This window comes from Peromyscus leucopus, chromosome 8b (genome assembly GCF_004664715.2).
Source record: "Peromyscus leucopus breed LL Stock chromosome 8b, UCI_PerLeu_2.1, whole genome shotgun sequence".
In the NCBI taxonomy this organism is placed as follows: Eukaryota; Metazoa; Chordata; class Mammalia; order Rodentia; family Cricetidae; genus Peromyscus; species Peromyscus leucopus.
The window spans coordinates 95,850,847-95,868,818 of NC_051086.1; the positions used below are offsets into that span (position 1 = coordinate 95,850,847).

The 17,972-nt window shown below is 47.0% G+C and overlaps 1 protein-coding gene across 3 annotated transcripts in view; it reads right to left on the reverse strand.

Annotated features, from left to right (window-relative positions):
- Positions 1 to 2,041: 2,041 nt before the first annotated feature.
- The window catches only part of Skap1 (src kinase associated phosphoprotein 1), a 301,849-nt gene continuing 285,918 nt past the window's right edge, over positions 2,042 to 17,972 (reverse strand). For 2 of the 3 annotated variants that reach the window (XM_028869029.2, XM_037201534.1), the window contains 2 exons: positions 6,215 to 6,323; positions 2,042 to 2,212 (listed from right to left, as the gene is read on the reverse strand). In XM_028869029.2, the coding sequence (XP_028724862.1) occupies positions 6,222 to 6,323 (102 nt within the window). In that variant the 3' untranslated portion in view covers positions 2,042 to 2,212; positions 6,215 to 6,221. Of the gene's footprint in view, positions 2,213 to 6,214; positions 6,324 to 7,361; positions 7,984 to 17,972 lie in introns of those variants that run through there. The other variant, XM_037201532.1, reaches the window with a different exon arrangement.

Sequence of the window (17,972 nt, forward strand, 5' to 3'; positions counted from 1 at the left end):
CCAGGTACTTCTCCAAGTACACAGAATTTGACAAACCCTTTTATCTTTCTAATTACCCAGTGACCTGCTGAGGTAGAGCATACCCCGTTCTTCACAGAAGAAACAGGCACTGGCCACCAACAGATCACAAAAGGGAAAGATGTACTCCCAGGTTGTCTGGTCCAGGGGTTTCTGCTCCCAACCTCTCCAATGTGCAGAACTGTGTGTGGGCGACTGGCAAGGGAGCAGAGCCCCGGATTAGAGAGCCCCTAAGAAATGGCTTCCTCGCTGGGCAGTGGTGGCACACGCCTTTAATCCCAGCATTCGGGAGGCAGAGGCAGGCAGATCTCTGTGAGTTCGAGGCCAGCCTGGTCTCCAAAGCGAGTTCCAGGAAAGGTGAAAAGCTACACAGAGAAACCCCATCTTGGAAAACCAAAATCCAAAACCAAATCCAAAACAAAAACAGACAAACAAAAGAAATGGCTTCCTCGCAGTCTGGGACTCCATGCACTGCAGGCCACAGTGCCTACAGAGACGCTCTCCAAAGTGCTGATTCCCAGGCCTTGTTTCCGTCTCTGAGATTCATCACGTCAGAAAAAGCAACCAAGTAGCCAGTCAAAGGAAGTCTGAGGAACTGGCCAGACACCAGTAGTCCTGGATTCCAGAGATGATTGTCCTGAAAGACAACTGCAAACCTCCTTCCGTGGCTAGGCTTTTCTCACTCACTGTCCCTTCCCACTTTGCAGATGGTAAAATGCCCAGCGGTGACATTTTGATAGAATTAAAGCAGTTTTGGGCTGGAGAGGTGGCTCAGTGGTTAAGAGCACTGACTGCTCTTCCAGAGGACCTAGGTTTTCCCAGCACCCACAGGGCAGCTCACAACCATCTGCAATTCCAGTTCCAGGGGACCTGACATCCATGGCAAAGCACCAATACACATAAAATAAAAATAAATAAATAAAAACAAAACAATTCACTGGGCAAGCCTCAGTGAAACATTTCACTATTAGGATAATAATTTGTACTGTATCAAGTTGATAATAGAAAAATAAATAAATGAAAATGAAAAACAAAAACAAAAAACGATTTCATTATTTTTTGTGTTTTTTTCTTTTTCTTTTTAAAAAAAATATTTATTGATTTTATGTGCATTGGTGTTTTGCCTGCATATGTGTCTGTGTGAAGGTGTTAGGTCCCCTGGAACTGGAGTTACAGATAGTTGTAAGCTGCCATATGGGTGCTGGGAATTGAACCCAGGTCCTCTCCAGGCCCCCCCCCCCTTTTTCGAGACAAGGTTTCTCTGTGTAGCTTTGCGCCTTTCTTAGAACTCACTCTGTAGCCCAGGCTGGCCTCGAACTCACAGCTATCCGCCTGCCTCTGCCTCCCAAGTGCTGGAATTAAAGGTGTGTGCCACCACCACCACCACCACCACCACCACCACCTGGCTCTCTCCAGCCCTTGTGTGCGTGTGTGTGTGTGTGCGTGTGCGTGCGTGCGTGCGTGTGTGTGTGTGTGTGTGTGTGTGTGTGTGTGTCTGTCTGTCTGTGTTTCAAGACAGGGTTTCTCCATGTAATAGTTGGGGCTGTCCTGGACCAGGTTGGTATTGAACTCACTAAGATCCACCTGCCTCTGCCTCCCGAGTGCTGGTATTAAAGTTAAAACAATTTCTTAACATCTACTCCTTATTTATTCACGTGTGTGGATATACATGTGCCATGGTACACGTGTGGTGGTTAGAAGACAACCCATGGGAGTGGGTTCTCTCCTTCCATCATGTGAGTCCTGGGGACTGAACTCAGGCAGCAGGTGCCCTTGCCCACAGGGCCATCTTGCCACCCCTGATACTGTGCCAGAAAGGAATTCAGCGCCCCCCCCCACACACATGGAAAGAAACACATCTAAACTTTATTTGTGCTTTGCAAGCTTCCAGTAACTCCCTCCTCCCAGGATTTCGTGGTCGTTGCCTTCTTTGTAGCAAGCTTGTAGAAAAGATAGATGTGGGTATGTGGACATGGCTTCCAAAGGACAATAAGCTAGGAACCTGCTGCTTCAGGCACAGATCTGAGGAGCTGTCCTCTTTCTGCGTGTTTTATTAGTGGTTTAAAGTCACATGAAGTAGCAGAGTTTGGAGTCTGTTCAGCAAAGAGAAGAATCCATGGCCAGAAGAGAAGATGGGAATTCTTGATGGATGGTATGTTTCTTCATGAAGGCAGGATAGGGAGAAGACTGTTCCCTGCAGGATGGAAAACATACATTTTCTTTTATGGTCAGGATATGGAAGTATGGGTAGGGTGAAGCTCTGCTGGTAGCATGCTTGCCTAGTACACAAGAAGTCCTGAATTCAGCCACCAGCACAATATGAACAGGGTATGGAAGTGCGTGGCTGTCAGCCCAGTACTCAGGAGGTAGAGGCGGGAGGATCAGAAGTCAATGTCATCCTCAGTTATAGAGCAAATTTGAGGCCAGCTTAGGATGTATAAGATGATGTCTCAAAAAATGGGGGTGGAGAGAAGTCTGGAGAGATGGCTTAGTGGTCAAGAGCATGTTCTGGTCTTGCACAAGACCTGGGTTTGGTTCCCAGCACTCACATGGTGGCTTACAATCACTCACCACTCCAGTTTCATGGGATCCAGTGCCCCCTTCTGGCCTCCCTGGGTACCTACACTCATGTCTACAAACCCCATAATTAAAAAATAACAAAAACAGGGCTGGGCAGTGGTGGCGCACGCCTTTAATCCCAGCACTCGGGAGGCAGAGGCAGGTGGATCTCTGTGAGTTCGAGGCCAGCCTGGGCTACCAAGTGAGTCCCAGGAAAGGCGCAAAGCTACACAGAGAAACCCTGTCCTCGAAAAATAAAAAAAAAAAAAAAAAACAAAACAAAACAAAAAAAACAACAAAAAAAAACCCCAAAAATTTAAAAGGTAGAATTACAAATGGGAGTAAAATTTTTCCTGTTACCTTGTCTCTCAATCATGTAGTTTTTCTGTTGTTGGAGACAACTGATATCACTGTTCCTTCTCCTTCCAGAAGTATTGCACACACACATAAACAAATAGTGATATAAGTCTATTCTGCATGGTCTTTTGAGATAGGGTCCCGCTCTGTAGCCCAGTTGCCCTGTTACTCAGTCCATATCCCAGGCTGGTTTAGAACCCATGGAAATCCTCCTGAGTTCTGGGATTCCAGGCATGCACCACAAACAACAGCTCTCCACTCCTTTTTCTACAAGGAGGCATGCATGGTTGGCCCGCCCTTCATTGCTGCTTTCTGTGCTTACCAATATATCTAGAAACTTATTTTGTAACAGCATCCCTCTGTGTTTACTGATGTGGAGTATTCGAACCCACGAATGCCCTACAGCTTCTGGCCTTGCACACTTGGACATTTAGTGCATCTCCAATCCTTTCCTACACACAGACCTATGCTTGGGTTTGTACCGGTTGGCATGTGTGCCAGGACAGCGGTGGGATAAATTCCTACAAGTTCTAGTGGGCTAAAGGGAACGAAGAGCCACACTTTAAATAAATGACAAAGTCAAAAAGAGTGAATTAGTTCAGCTTTGGCAGAAAAATCCCAACCCTTCTGCACCCATGGCCGGTAACCAGAGTCCTCCTTAGGGAAGTTGTAAAATCAAACCTGGAGCATCAGGCCCAGGCTGGGGCTTTGGGATTACACAAGAGCCCTGGAGAGCAAGGTCTAGCTTATGTGTGTTCCTGAGGGAATTCACTCAGCTGCTGCATGCTGGAGAGGGGGGCCTGGATGGGTGTGGGGGCCCACAGAGGTTTCCTAGTGAGATCTGAGCTTACTTTACCCAGCAGGGCTGCATTAGGGGATGGCTTGACCATGTGTGTGGTTACCAGGTGATTGGAAGGGTCTGCACTTGGATGTTTGGGGAGGTCTTTGGCCCTGCTCCTTGGCATTCTTGTAAGAAGCCCTTTTGAAGAGACAGAAGGGGACCACGGACATTGATCCAGCTCCTCCTGAAGCTATCCTGTGTTTCTGTCTGTCTTCTCCACACTATCTTTCTATCTGAATATTTCTTATCCCTCTCTCAAGAGTACCCTGGGAAAAAGTGGGAGCCCGCCTCACACTGTTGGGAAGACTGCAGAGAGTTGTCTCCCAGTCACACCGATGGTGTCTTTCACACCCTGCAATAAAGACTGATTCCATTTTTGGCCAGAAGATGGAGCCAGCGACACCAGGCTAGTCTTGACTGCCCTCCTTAATCATTCTAAATTCTAAACCCACTGACCATCCAAGTGGCTCCCGTTGCTACCCTACCCAAGCCAAGCATTCCCGATCCTTTAAAACATCACAAGGGACTCATGACAGAGCACTTGACTACTGTACAGGAAGTCCTGGATTCAACTCCCGGTAACACAAACACACACACACACACAAACACACACACCATCAAAAAATCAAAACCCACCTCAGCATGATGTCCTGGCTCCTAAAGCTTCAACCATATTCTTTTTATATGTATATATATGTATAAATATGTATATATACATACACATATATGTATGTATATATACATACACATATACGTATGTATGTATATACATACATACATATATATGTATATATATATATGTATACATAATGGGTCTTGATATGTATCCCAGGCTGGTCTTGAACTCAAGACTCTCCTGCCTCAGCCTCCCAAATAACTGTTAAAAGTTAATTTGATTATATTCCTAGGAATCCTCATAAAAGATAAAAAAATTTGTGGGTATGGTGTGTAGTGTGTATGTATGTGTGAGTGTAGGTGTGTGCACATGTATGTGCTGGTACATGTGTGTATGCATGTGGAGGCCAGAGGTCAATATTTGCTGTTTTTCCTCAATTGCTTTCCAACTTCTTTAAATTTTTTGAGATGGGGTTTCTCTGTGTAGCCCTGGCTGTTCTGGAATTCACTCTGTAGACCAGGCTGGCCTCCAACTCACAGAGATTCGCCTTCCTCTGCCTCCCGAGAGCTGGGATTCAAGGCGTGTGCCACCACTGCCCGGCCAGGCCTTTCCAACTTTAAGAATTAATGTTATGTGTATGTGTGTTTTGCCTGTATGTGTGGCTGTGCACCATGTGCATGCAATACCCACAGAAACCAGAAGAGGGCATTAAATTCCCCTGGAACTGGAGTTGTGAGCTGCCACGTGGGTACTGGGAATGGAACCCTGGTCCTCTGGAAGAATAATCAGTACTCTTAAAAGCTGGACTGCCTCTATGGTCTTACCCCCTCCCTTTTAAACCAAATAGAATGGTATGGCTTTTTTAGAGACAGTTGTGTACCAACCAATGTGCTAGGACACTAAAGATGAGTGCTGGGATTCAAATTCAGGTCCTCTGAAAGAGCAGTACATGCTCTTAACCACTGAGCGGGCTCTCCAGCCTCCTCTGCTCCATTTTTATGGACAGACTATGCTGACAGTCTGTGGGCAGATGTGCTGGGTACAAAGCTCTGGAAGTGTCCTTGGAGTCAGAGGGTACACCCTGCTGCTGTCTTTTATCTTTCCCGATGACTAGGATGGAGACACAGGAGCTGGAGCTGAAGCATCCATCTCAGCCAACCTGGGAAATCCTGGTCATACACAGTGGGGCACGAAGGGGAGCTACTGAGAACCTGCGTGCCTCTGACTCCTAGATTTAGACAGTGGAGCAAAATTATTTTCTGTTAATCAAGCCATTGTTATTTTGAATTTTCGGCCACTTAGTTGAGTCCAGTGCCAAGTGACACAGTCCCCAAACTTAGGGAAACACACTTTCACACGCTTCCTCGCACCCTGGTCTCATGTAGCCCAGGCTGACTTAGAATTTGCTATGTAGCTGAGGACGACCTTGAACTTCTGATCCTTTTACCTCTCCCTCCCAAGTGCCTGGGTTACGGGTGTGTACCAGCATGTCCAGTTTAATGTGGTGCTGGGGATGAGCATAGGCTTCAAGCATGCCAGATATGCAGCCTACCAACTGTGCTGCATCTCTAACCTACTGCTTTTCTTTTTTTTTTTTCATTTCCTTCTTAACGTTATTTACTTACTATGTTTTAATCTTTGAGAATATCATACATATATACAATGAAATATGTTCACATCCACCCCCTTTCATTTGAATCACTAACATCGTTTTTTGGAAAGGGAGGAAGAGGCTACTTTATTGATGACATCACAGAGAAGTGACGTCATGGCTGACAAATGCCCCTCGGCTAAGGGCAGCTCGTTGCTGATGGTGCTGATACCTGGGCTTCATGGTTCTTCCGTTTCAAAGGCGGTGGTGAGGTAGTCCTTCGGAACAATCCCAATGAGGCTGTTCAGCTCTCCTACCCACCAGCCGTACATGTTGTACTCCTGAAAGGGAAAAGAAGATGGTGGTGGTTGGAGAAACGCGTCTATAAACTTCACACAGTGATGGTGGGGAAGAGTCCGTGGCTGGTTTCTTTGTTGGCTGCCAGAATGGGCTGCGAACACCCTTCGTAGGATTATTATATTTAACAAAGTCACCTAGAGGAGAAAAGTGAGTGAGCTAATTTTGCTGTCTACAGAGGGATGGAGCATATTTGCATATCCGATGCCGTCGCTGAACCTAACAGCTTTAAAAAATTCGTTTTTAATTACATGTATGTGTGTGCATGTGTGTTTGTGTGCCTGTGGCGGCCACCAGAGGGCACTGGATCCTCTGGAGCCGGACTTACAGGTAGTTGTGAGCTGCCTGACATGGTGCTGGGAACCAGACCCAGGTCCTCTGCAAGAGCAGTAGGTGCTCTTAACCACAGAACCATCTCTCCAGCCCCTAACAGATTTTTATTTTTCCAAAGGTAGGGATTCAATCTGCAGTTCAGGTTGGCCTTTAACTTTTGATCCTCCTGCCTCAGATTCCTGAGGGCTAGAACTGTAGGTACATACTACCACACCAAAGCTTTTTAATTAAACAAACAAACAAAACAAAAAACAAAAAACTTTTTTGTTCTTGCTCCCCCCCCCCAGAGAGGGTTTCTCTGTGTAGCTTTGGAGCCTGTCCTGGAACTCACTCTGTAGCCCAGGCTGGCCTTGAACTTACAGAAATCCACCTGCCTCTGCTTCCTGAGTGCTGGGATTTAAGGCGTGCACCACCACCGCCCGGCTGTTTATGCTTTTTGAGATAGGGTCTTACCATGTAGCCCTGGCTGACCTGGAACTTACTACATAGACCAGGCTGGTGTCAAAATCTCAGCGATCTTCCTGCCTCTGCCTCCCAAGTATGGATTTAAGGGCACCACATCTTTGAACCACTACATCTTACTTTTCTTTTTTTTAAAAAAAATTGATTTTTATTATTTTTAATTGTGTGTGTGTGTGTGTGTGTGTGTGTGTGTGTGTGTGTGACGAGTGCCCTCCAAGGCACTAGAGCTGGAGTTAAAGGTGGTTGTGAGCCACTTGATATGGGTGCTGGGAATCGAACTCAGGTCCTCTGGAAGAGTGGTATAAGCTCTTAGGTGCTCAGCCATCTTTCTAGACCCCACCCTTTTAACCAAGCGAATGCTATGGCTTCTTCAGAGAAGGTTGAACACTACCTAAAATGCCAGAATACTAGAGATGTTCAGGGTGACAGGTCATAGTTCAAATCAATACTATCCATCAAGCATCTTCCTTTGCAAAGTGCTAGCTGGATTTCCTCAAGGGACAGACTGATGAGTCCAAACATGGCTTGCTTCTTAGGAGTTTACAGGCTAGAGTAATGGCCCTTGGAGTCGGATAGGCGGGCAGCAAATCCTCCGTTGGCCATTTAGCAGTCATGTGACCTTAGGGTCTGCAGGAGTGCGGCTGTGTTCCCAATAGAAAGTGCTGTGCAGACAGCGGCTTCTGAGCCTTAGGTTCCTCCCTAGAAGAGGAGCTAGCAGGAGTCTAGCAAGAATGACAGGCAGGTGATCCACGGCAGAGGAGCAAATAAGAAAGGGCCCGAGCGTCTTTCATTTCAGTTGGGTGTGGGGGTCCAGGATGCTCCCCACATTTGGCAGTGCTGGTGGCCGAGCTTTAGGGGAAAAAAGAAGAAAAACAGGTTGGGGAACAGGTACAGTTCCAGCTCCCTAGCTTTAACTGGTGACTTTGTTTCTGGTGTCTGGTTCTCCTCCAACTCTGCTGCTTCCCTCCCTCAGCAGAGCACCCCCTCCCCTTTCAAAGAGAAAGAGTCAGGTCAGATGTGGTAGGAACTTAACCTGCACTGACGACCATCCCCTTTCCTATTCAAGTAGGGGGTGCACTCCTCTCCGGGCTTAACCCTCTCTCCCTTCTTCCTCCCTCTCTCCCTCCCTCCCTTCCTGTTTATTTTGTGGAGTCTGACCTCTTCCTCTCACATAAACAACTTTTTCCCATCAGCTCTAAAATGTTCACAGGTCTTTCATTGTTAAAAGTAATTATTAATCTCCACTGCATGCCTGCTTCCCATGCCTGCTAGTCTCCACAGACCTCCACCTCAGACTTCCTTCCTGACTGACTTCCTCCGTTTACTGCAGCACAGGCTCTTCCTGTCTACCCACCCTTCCAGCTACTGCGATCCAGCCTCTGCCTCCGTCATTCTGCTTTTGTTTGTTTGTTTGTTTTTTCCAGATTGGGTTTCTCTGTGTAGCCCTGGCTGTCCTGGAACTCACTCTGTAGACCAGGCTGGCCTTGAACTCACAGAGATCCGCCTGCCTCTGCCTCCCGAACGCTGGGATTAAAGGCGTGCGCCACCACGGCCCGGCCTCTTGCCACCTTCTCAACAAGGTGGATGAGCCCCTTGTGGCCCTGTCCTGTTCAGTGCCTGGTGTTGTCCTCCATCTCCTTAGGAAACCAGAACTCACCTGGGCTACTTCCATAGGCCACAGGCTCTCTCGTGCTTGGAGCCTTTCTCCTGCTTTTACAAACTCCGCTTCTCCATGTCAGGGGACTCACTTCTAAGCCGCCTTCAGATTTCAGTTCCTGAGTTACTCTCTCTAAAACACAGCCCCTGCCACTCTGAGTCAGAGGCCCCCCTGGGCGGCCTACGGGGCAGTACCCTATGCTTTCTCAGAGGAGAGTTCATCTCAATGCCAGCCAGTAGACGGGGAGTGCTCTCTCTCTTCCTCTCTTCATTTCAGACAGGGATTTGTGTAGCTGACGCTGGCCTTGAACTCCTGATCCTCCCGCCTCCTGAGTGCTGGGACTCCAGATGTTTACCACCACACCTGCCTTAGCTAGATCCTGGTTTCATTCTGTTGCTGTGATCAAACACTCGGAGCAAAAGCTACTTAGGGGAAGGAAGTGGTTTGAATGAGAATGGCCCCCAAAGGCTCACAGCTTTCGCATGCTTAGTCCACAGCTGATAAACTGTTTGAGGAGGCTGAGGAAGTTTGGCCATATTGGAAGAGAGGTGTGTCACTGGGAGTAGGCTCTGAGGTTTCAAAAGCCCAAGCCAGCCAGTCTCTCTCTCTCTCTCTCTCCCTCTCTCCCTCTCTCTCTCCCCCCCTCTCTGTCTCTCTCTGTCTCTCTGTCTGTCTCTCTCTGTCTCTCTCTTCTCTGTCTGTCTGTGTCTGTTTCTCTCTCTCTCTGTCTCTCTCTCTCTCTGTCTCTCTCTGTCTCTGTCTCTCTCTTCTCTCTCTGTCTGTCTGTCTGTGTCTGTTTCTCTCTCTCTCTCTCTTCTCAGTCTGTCTGTCTCTCTCTCTTCTCTCTCTCTCTCTCTCTTCTCTGTCTATCTGTCTCTCTCTTCTCTCTCTCCTCTCTCTGTCTGTGTCTGTTTCTCTCTCTCTCCTCTCTCTCTCTCTCTCTCTCTCTGTCTATGTCTGTTTCTCTCTCTCTCTCTCTCTCTCTCTCTCTCTCTCTCTCTCTCTCTCTGCCTGCTGCCTGCAGATCGGGATGTAAAGTTCTCAGCTACTTCTCCGGAACCATGCCTGCCTGCTTCTCGCCACGATGATCATGGCCTATAGCCCTCTAAAACCACGAGCAAGCCAGCAGTGAAATGCTTTCTTTATGAGTCGCCTGGGTCATGGTGCCTCTTCACAGCACTAGAACAGGGACCTAGACAAGGATAAAAGGGTTTGTTTCATCTTATACTTCCAGGTTACAGTCCATGACTGAGAGAAGTCAGGACAGGAACTCAAGGCTGGAACTGTGGAGGAACATTGCTTGCTGGCTCACTGACTGGCTTGCTCACAGACTAATGCTTAGCTAGATTTTGTATATAGTCCAGGACCACCTGCCTATGGGTGGTACCCTCCTACATCAATTAAGACCATCAAGACAGGACTGGAGAGATGGCTCAGTGGTTAAGAGCGCTGGCTGCTCTTCCAGAAGACCGGGTTTCATTCCCATATGGTGGCTTACAACTGCCCATAACTCCAGTTCCTGGGGACCCAATGCCTTCTTTCTGACCTCTGCATACCAGGCACCCAATATAGTGCACAGACATACATGCAAGCCAGTATACTCATACACATAAAAAAAGACCATGAGGACAATCTTATCATAGTTGTGACCACAGACCAACATGGTAAAGAAAATTATTCAATTCATTATCCCCCTCCCCCCAAACAGATGATTCTAGACTATGTCAAGTTCACAGTTAATGCTAACCAGGACAGATAAGAAGTTCTGTTCTGTTTTGTTTTTTCATAACAAGATTTCTCTGTGTAGCCCTGGCTGTCCTGGAACTTACTCTGTAGACCAGGCTGGCCTCGAACTCACAGAGATCCACCTGCCTCTGCTAGTGCCACCACCACCAGGCAAGATAAGAAGTTTTAAGGGCTAGACCTTGTTGGTTTTGTTTCTTGAGTTCTCAGCAGTAAGCACAGAGTGGGTCCAAATAAGTGCTTATTAGGTGAACCCTGATGGAATGAAGGGGTGATACAAATTTGCACTCTCAATTGAACAGACTGAGTCTAAACTAACTCTTGGGTACTCCCCCGTGATTGAACTGGTTGTGGCAGAAAGAGGCCAACTGCCTTTGGAGACAGTGGCCCCAAATGGATTCCTACGTGCCAAGAAAAGTCTCAGATGCCACAGAGGAGAGATGGTGACTGCTGAGTGGATCTTTAAGGACTTTGTTTTCCTTTGGAGGCAGGGTCTTTCACTGTTTAGCCCAAGTTAGTCTGGAACCCACTAAGACTGCGATATCATATAAGTCATATCAAATATATACATATATATGGACACACATACACACACACACACACACACACACACACACACACACACACACACACACACACGTGCCACGGAAGCCAGAAGAGGATGTTGGATCCCTTGGAGCTGGAGAGGTAAGCAGTTGAGAGCTGCCATATGCTGGTGCTGGGAACCAAACGTGGGTCTTCTGTAAGGATAGCAGGCACTCTCAAGCACTTAAACACTTATCTATCCAGCCCCAAGACTGAGTTTTAAAAGGTCCTAAAAGGGGCCCAGTGGTGGTGGTGCATCTCTTTAATCCCAGCACTCGAGAGGCAGAGGCAGGCGGATCTCTGTGAGTTCCAGGCCAGCCTGGGCTACAGAGTGAGTTCCAGGACAGGCTCCAAAGCTACACAGAGAAACTCTGTCTCAAAAAACAAACAAACAAACAAAAACCAAAATAACAATAAAGGTTCTGAAAGGACATGGGTATGATGGCTCGTCCTGGTGACCCCAGCACTGTAGAGGCTGAGGTAAAGATTGCTGTGAGTTCAAGGCCATCATGGGCTACAAAAAAAACCCTTGCCTCAAAATTAAAGAACAGAAACCAAACTCTCACCACCACCACCACCACCACCACCACCACCACCACCACCACCAAAACCTAAAGCCAAACCAAACCAAAAAACCAAAACCACACCCACACCCACCCAAAACTCAACGAAACAAAGCAGAGTCTAGGAAGACTGTCCAATAGATAAAGTACTTGTCTTGCAAGAAAGAAGACCAGAGTTCCAATCCTCAGCACCCATATAAATGCCAGGTGGGCACCGCAGCCTGCTTGGAATGCCAGCTCACAGGAAGCAGAAACAGGAGATCTCCAGAGTGGGCTAGCTAGAGCAGCAATTGGCAGGCTCTGGGTTCAAGGGAGAGACCCTGCTTCATTGTGCAAGGTAGAAATAGATCAAGGAAGATAACTAGAGCCAGGTGTGGTGGTGCATGCCTTTAATCCCAGTACTCAGGAGGCAGAGGTAGGTGGAACTCTGTGAGTTCGAGGCCAGCCTGGTCCATGTAGTGAGTTCTAGGACAGCTAGGACTATATAGAAAGACCCTGTCACAAAAAAAAATAAACAAACAAAAACAAAACATACACACACACAAAATACACTCAGTGTCTACCTCAGGCCTCTACACATATGTGTGCACCTGCATGTACCCATGTGAACATTTACACACGCTCCTCACATAAACAGGCAAAACCAAAAAAAAAAAAAAAAAAAACCCAAAAAAAAAACCCAAACAACAACAACATGGTCTTAAGTAGCTGTGTGTCTGTCTACCACCACTCTGCTCAATTCCTCATTTCTTCCCTCCCTCAGGTAACCTCCCTTTATAGTGTATCTGTCCTATGAGACACACTCGGAACTCCTCAGTCTGTGTCTGACAGGACATGTCAAAGCTCAGCTCAGTGCAAGTGATGTTATGGTCCATTTGCCAACACCGAAGTTAGCGTGGTTTCCGTCTGGGCTGCATCTCCGTTCTTTGCATCTTAGCTTTTCTTGTAGAGCTGCCCCCATGTTTACCAAGCTGCAGGAATGTCTTCCTCTGCAGGGCTTTGCTGGGTGTGACTCTCTGTCTTCCTCTCTCACAGCAACTCATAAAAACTAAGCTTTAGCTCTTTCCGCTTTCTCTCAGCCAAGAGGGTGAGCATAGCGTTGCTTGGCCACCTTCTGACCAAAGGCAGCTTGCTCAAGTGTGTGTCACGTGAGGCATGCATGGCTCCATGCGGGGGGATTAGTTGACACCCCTGACTCTTGACTCACATGTCACAGTCCCCTTTGGCTGTGATGCCAGGGGTAGGGACCAAGCCTTGGAACCATTCTCTCCACCAACTCAGAGAGGGTGTAAACTGGAAGCAGATGAGGCTCGGCAGGGCACCTAGCCGAGGCTAGGCTCCCAGTCAGCTTGCTCTTGCTGGAGGGGAGTACTGACCTGCGGACGCAGATGCGGCAGCCTCAGCACAGTGGTAAGAAGGGGCATGAGTTGAAAACAACTCTCTGCCCTTCAAAACAAAAGAGCCCGCAGAAGTGTGAGGAGGGTAGCACAGTCTCAGAGACCGTATGTGTCCTGCTGTGGAAGCCTGGGAGCTTAATCAAAGCACCTACAGGTCCCGGGATCCGACTGTCTTTTCCAGATTTCATGCCCTGGTTGGACACCCAGAAAGGGCTGCGGGGCTGAGACGTTGGAAGCATGAATGGAAATGTCTCGCCTTCTCCCCCATTCCCACCCCCCGTGCCTTGCTCCAGCTCAGTCTGAACACCACGAGGTATTTTAAAATAATTTCTACTTTGATGAATTGCTGGGGAGTCCACAATTGCTCATAATCAAAGGGAGAAAAATGCAAATGAGATCCGGCCGAGAACCATCGCCACCAAACGTTTATTTCACTGCACAGTGCCAAGAAGAATTAAAACAACATTAAACTCACAGCAATCATGTTTAAGCCCTCGTTTCCAAGTGCCAAATTGCACCACTCTGGATCATACAGATGTTCGTTAATTATGCTAATTTTTATTAAACTATTAAAATGGAGAGACTACCGGCCCAGCCAGGCAGACCCCAGCTCTGAATGAACTCTGCTCCTGTCTAGAGGTGCTAATTTACTGCATTTTTATTAAGTTGCTGCTCCTTGGATTTTAGTTTTAGGATCGAAGTGAACTGGATTTCTGGGATCAATGTTTCTCCATAAAACCTGAACTTCTCTTGGCACAGCTGTTTGGAAAAAATGGAAAAGTACTCCGAGGCTCCCAGGAGACCTGAAATCTTCAAGGCAGGAGCATCTCTACCTTCAAACTGGGGACGCACACCTATAAGTGTGTGTAGCATCAGGGCATCCCAATTCTACACTCTATGGCTCACTCTATGGCTCTGTATACTATGGAGGGTAAAGGTAAGACTTTAATGGTACAGAATTATTACCAGAAGATGCTTTAGATAAAATCCTAAAAAAACAAAAACAAACAAACAAACAAAAAAATCAAAGGCCAAGAACCCCCCCCCCAAGCCAACCAACAACAACAAACCCCACAACCAAACTCTTCACACGTCCTGCTTCTCACCCCCACATCTTCTTTCACCCGGAAGAAGTATAACATACTGCTTATTTCCACATCTGATCAAACATCTGTTTCTCTCAACTTGAACCTTGCCAAGTCTCCTTGAGCTCTTTCCACTCCTCGTGAAGAAGCTTTGAAAAGGAAACGTGGTGTTTGGACTCTGTTGTCAGGATGGAGACACTATTGGTTTGGATGAAAGAAATGTTGAATGAACCTGAGACCCACACAGTGCTCACCGTCATCCACCATCCAAAGGGTTTATGGGGGATTGTACATGGCCCTAAAAGGATTTATGCTGCTAATCTCAATCAACAAGGAAAAGAAAAAACAAAACCCGCCAAGCCTGCTATAAAAAGAACAGCAAATTCTATAGATAAAAAGCAGTATGGTCACCAACGACGACAGGCACGTCACACAGCTTGACTCTGCCTCCAGTGGTTCCCTATTGCTGTTTATGGTTTCCAGACTATCATAGGCCTCCTCAAGCTTCTTCAGTCACAGGCCCTGAGCCCCTGTGTGGTGCTGCAAATACCCTGTCAGTAGGTGTCAGGGGATATCAGGGGGGAAACCAGCAGGCGCCTATCATAAGCCTTAAAAGAGATTAAATACCCTTCCTCCATGATTGCTACATTTTAATTTCTCTCCTCCCTGCTGGTTCCTATTTGTATAAGCTCTTCCATGGCTCCCCTGGAGTAGCACAGACATGACCTGGAATGACCATCCCGTCTTGGGATGAGAATTCAATTTCTAGGCTCAGTGAATCCTAGGCTGTTCCAACAGAAGGAATTCACATCCTCCAAGGCTTGAAGCCTTAAACTGGAATCTGTGAACCCTTAGCCTGTCTATGGACGGATGGGAAAGACTTTCTGAACTCTTGAAATTGGCCTAAAATTTTGTGTGAATGTATACGTGTGTCTTATGCTTAGGCTTTTTTTTTAGATTCTCAAAGGGTTTACGCACCCTCCACAGTTTACAAATAGCACTCTAGAGGAAAATACAGTGGGGCCTAGGTCTATACTTTGTCCTAGGATGGACATCTACTTCGCTAAGCAAAAATACAACGGAAGAGAACCAGGAATGCTCCTCACTTGCTGAGTCTTCTAGGCGTGAGTCCTTCCCATTAGTCTGTTCCCTCTCCCTTCCCGAGCGAGCGAGCGAGCTGCTCCTGTCCCGGGGCGCCAGCATTTTCACCGTCACTTAAAAGGGGTGGTGCCCTCCCAGAGCTTTCTGTGGCATTTGGAACAAGCCTTCCAACACGGTCAGTTCTGTTGAGAAGGTTCTGGGATGGGGGCCTTGGGTGAGTTCCTACGAGAAAGACCCTCTGTGCACATCAAAATGGTCTGTGGAATTTCCTGAAAATGTCTCATAGTTTACTCTCTTAACTGTCAAAGTTCACTGTATCATTGTAAGTAAGAGAATTCCTCTTCAAGAGAACAATCAATCAGCCTTGGACACGAAGGATCAATAAGTGCTTGATATATGCATGGGAAAAGCCAATCAAGTATTGACTTGTGATTGCTTATTTCTCTTAATAGTGCTCATTTACCATATATTATCACTAGTAAAGATGTGAACTTTGAATTCCTAAGCAGCATAGATTGTATATTCCAAGAGCAGCACACACACACACACACACACACACACACACACACACACACACACACACACAGGATTGGCTTACAAATTCTGTACTCCTAAAATCCAGCTTTGAGAATGAGGATGTTTTCTTTGAGATAGCTTAAGTTTTAAGAGAAATTGAGGGGGTCTAACTCAGCAAATTCCCATCTGCTGAAAGAAGAAAGCTGGGAACAGGAATTGTTTGCCAAAGACAGACATACCCATTTTTCAGCACAAATAGTTCTGTGAGGAGATTTTTCCTGAAGGGAAAAGGAAATGGTTGGCTGGGTAGCTGGTGGTTTTGCGACACTGGGAAGATTGGAGCCCAGTCCTTGGCTAAAACCTCTGGTAGTTTGGCGGCCTCTCCAGGCTATTTTACACTGTGGTTAAAGTTCTTGGCAATCAGTTTCTCTTTTTTCCATTATTCAGAATTTTGGTCTATAGATCATAACACAAATGAATCATTAAGTTTGCTTCAATTGAGCCAGTTTTATTTATTGTTACATTTCAGGGAACTTGCTCTCCTGAAGATTGATGGACCTGGATGTCTGAGGAGATAAGTGTTATAAAAAAAAAAAAGCGAGCATCCGAAGGTGGTCCACAAAAGCTGGGAGGGAACTCAGGATGACAAGGCTACAGACCACATCCCAGCTTAAGAATGGAGTGCTCTGAGGAGAACGTGTGCTCCATATGGAGGGCCTAGGAGCACTTGGGGGAGAGGGAACATTGAGCCTCAATGTGAAGCTCATGTCTTGAAGAGGGTGTAAGCACATGGCCATGGAGTCAAGGCCAGGGAGGCGTGTAGGGTCTGTGCACACCAGATGCCACTGGGGATGGAAATGTGTGTGAAAATTGTGTGTGTGCAAGGACAGGCGACAGAAACACCGTACAGGGAGGGGGAACGTGAAGCAGGTTTGTAAAGAGACAGGAATGTAGCAGACAACTTCAGCTTCACCTGAAGAAGAAAGGGCACAGGCAAGGTAAACATTTACAGACGGGAGGAAACAAGGTGCCGAGTGCAGAATTCAGGAACAATAGAGGCAGCAGCCTCTCGGAGCTGATAGAATTGTGATGCCATGTGAGACGGGCATATTAATATGTATTCCATAAACTGAGCAGCTCCAGCCCCAACGCTCTGCTTTGCTCTGACCGCAGTACCAGCCTCAGGCACCACAACACAATTTGGAAACAATGTGACGGAAATGTTTAATCTGCTCGGCCCATCTGTGCTGCGTATTTCTCCAGATCTCCCTGAGAGAGGCGCCTTGAATCTCCACATTGCCTTTAATATTCTCCTAAATCACCTCCCCACTGCACTTCAAGGGCCATTGCTACAATATCACAGGTTCATCTAAAGTGCAATGGGGAGGGGGTGGGGGGGAGGTGCAGGCTGGGAGATTTTTTATTTTAAAATAATTTCCAGAGATTGTCTTTTCTGCTTCCTTTAAAAAGAAAAGGAAAAAAAAAAAAAAAAAGGAGAAAAGTTATTCTATTGTTGCCGTAAGGTTATTGAGGTTGTTTGGTGCAAAACAGGGTAGGAAAGAGTGGAATCATTCTCCAAAGAATTATATTTATTAATCTCCATTCCCTCAACTGGGCATGGGAGGGGTGAGCAGCTGCTTGCTTCCTCTTCTCTTTTCCTTGCACCTTGCTAGGGTGAGCCGCTCATTAGGAGCTGTGGCTCTCCAGGCTCATGGCTTCGGATTTGGGCTTGGCAATTCTCAGGACTCACACTGCCGCTGCGCCACTCCAAACAAAGCACTCTACATTTATTCCCCGGCCAGCACGCCCTCATCAGGAAAGGGCACTTTATATTTTTGATGTTTGGCGGAAACCCCCTTGATTTTCTCCCCTTTAAATGCAGATGTTCAATGTTGGAGTACCACGGCATTTCCACACCTGATTTTGCCAGATTCAGCTATGTGGGGCTAGAAGGTGGGAAGCTGAAGTGGGTTTTGGAGAAAGAGGGGATAAGTCACTGTGTTTTGGACCCTAGATGAATGGGAGAGAGTTGCACATCACCAAGAAAATTAGGGTTCCTTTTGCTTTGTGAATTAAAGAAATGAATAATTTAATCTCAAGACTGTTCCGGCGAGGGAAAGGCGAACGTCCCAGTTGCAGGGGCCCTACAGCCTGTCGGTGTGTTACATCATCTGCACACATAGGCGTTTCC